At 36.6% G+C, this 1,771-nt stretch overlaps 1 protein-coding gene across 1 annotated transcript in view; it reads left to right on the forward strand.

Moving 5' to 3' along the window:
- Window positions 1-1,771, forward strand: part of LOC106530054 (basement membrane-specific heparan sulfate proteoglycan core protein) — a gene marked incomplete in the record, with an annotated part of 16,595 nt that overhangs the window by 8,572 nt on the left and 6,252 nt on the right. Inside the window, 3 exon segments of the mRNA XM_014025611.1 lie at window positions 696-953; window positions 1,066-1,320; window positions 1,406-1,663. Coding sequence (XP_013881065.1) covers window positions 696-953; window positions 1,066-1,320; window positions 1,406-1,663 — 771 coding nt within the window.

Here is a 1,771-nt window from a genome sequence, read left to right on the forward strand (position 1 = left end):
AAAAAAAAACTTTATTTTCCACCAAGGTGGAATTTTTCCTTTAGCTCTCTACCCATAAAATAAAACATACAACCACAACATCAACAATTTGTGCATTAAATAAAACTCTTTCTATGCCATAGTTAGATGTCATTTAAGAATAGTTGTTGCACTGGGAATAAATGACTTCTTTTATTGGGTGTGCAACGATGCAGAAAATTCACGATTCGGTTTGATACTTTAGTCTCACGGTACAATTTTTTTTGATACGAAACAGAGAAATTTCTATGCCCTTCTTAATTTGTAATTTATTGAAATTAATTATGAACATTTGTTTAACCTCAAAAGTAACAGTTTGTAAACGAAATGTTGCTGAAACAGAAAGTTTCTCGGTGGATCTGCGCTCGACAATGCAGCCTAGGTGGAGTAGTCGAACACTGATCCACTGATCCTTTAACACAGAGCATCTTCAGAAGACAAGTTGATAAAATAAATATTAGAAATCTGTATTGTTCCATATATGTGTGTATTGAATAGGTCCATACAGATACATGTAGTGCTTCACCTCTATCTTGTAGATTTTAATTGTCAAAGGGACCCTACAACGCCTTCCTGAACTCAGAGATTCAAACTGATTAAAAATAGGATGGCTGTAATTTGCTGAAACTGCTAAATATTTCAAGTTCATGTCTAAATTTTTTAAATTGTTTTAATAGATGCGAAGAAGCCAGCAATCAGTGGAAAAACAAGACTTAAGGCCGGTGGGACTCTGACTCTGACCTGCACTGCTGATAGTTTCCCTCAATCTGTCATCAAGTGGARCAAACATGGCATCAACAAAACCCTGAACAGTCAAAGCAAACCTGAGTCTGGATCATCTGCTCTTATCATCCCAAACGTGACTGTAGAAGATTCTGGACTGTATTTCTGTACAGCAGGAAATATGACACAAAACATTACAGTCACAGTGATGAGTAAGTAACAATGACAATCAGTTGTCACATTCATTTTTATTTTATAAAACAAATAATGTGAACGTTGCAGTTTGTGTGATTATTTATGTTTTTATTAAATCTCATCTTAAAGATCGGAGACTTGACATCACTGGAGAGAAAGAAGTAACAGAGGGCCATTCTCTCAATCTGACCTGCAGCTTAGACATTTCCCCCCCACCGTTTATCACCTGGACCAAACATGACGTCAACACAACCATGAGCAACGGTACGGGAGYGGCCACGCTTTTCCTTTCTAACACAACGACAAAACAATCCGGACGGTACGTCTGTACAGCAAAACACCTCAACAACACCCTGACAGGAGAAGTGGATGTAAAAATAAAATGTAAGTTTGAGGGTTTCAAACTGTATTACTGTTTTCTCATAAAGTTGTTTAATGGGACTGAATCTGAAATCATTTGCTTCCACAGATGTGAGGAAACATCAGATTACTGGAAACACGGCAGTGAAAGAAGGTGAAACTCTGAATCTGACCTGCACTGTTCATAGTTTCCCTCCATCAGTAATAAACTGGACTAAACATGGCAGCAACAGAACTCTGGTGAATAAAACCGGACCTGACTTTGGAAAGTCTAATCTTGTTCTTCATAATGTGACCGTGGAGGATTCTGGGCAGTATATTTGTACAGCAAACGCCCTGACTGACAGCATTAATATAAATGTGATTTGTAAGTAAACCTTAGAACTGTTCCTAAATATTATATATATATTTTTTTTTTCATAGTTGATGTGTAAATCAACAGAAAACATTTTGAATTTGTTTTAAAGATCAGAGG

The sequence above is a fragment of the Austrofundulus limnaeus genome, unplaced genomic scaffold (genome assembly GCF_001266775.1).
Source record: "Austrofundulus limnaeus strain Quisiro unplaced genomic scaffold, Austrofundulus_limnaeus-1.0 Scaffold488, whole genome shotgun sequence".
Classification (NCBI taxonomy): domain Eukaryota; kingdom Metazoa; phylum Chordata; class Actinopteri; order Cyprinodontiformes; family Rivulidae; genus Austrofundulus; species Austrofundulus limnaeus.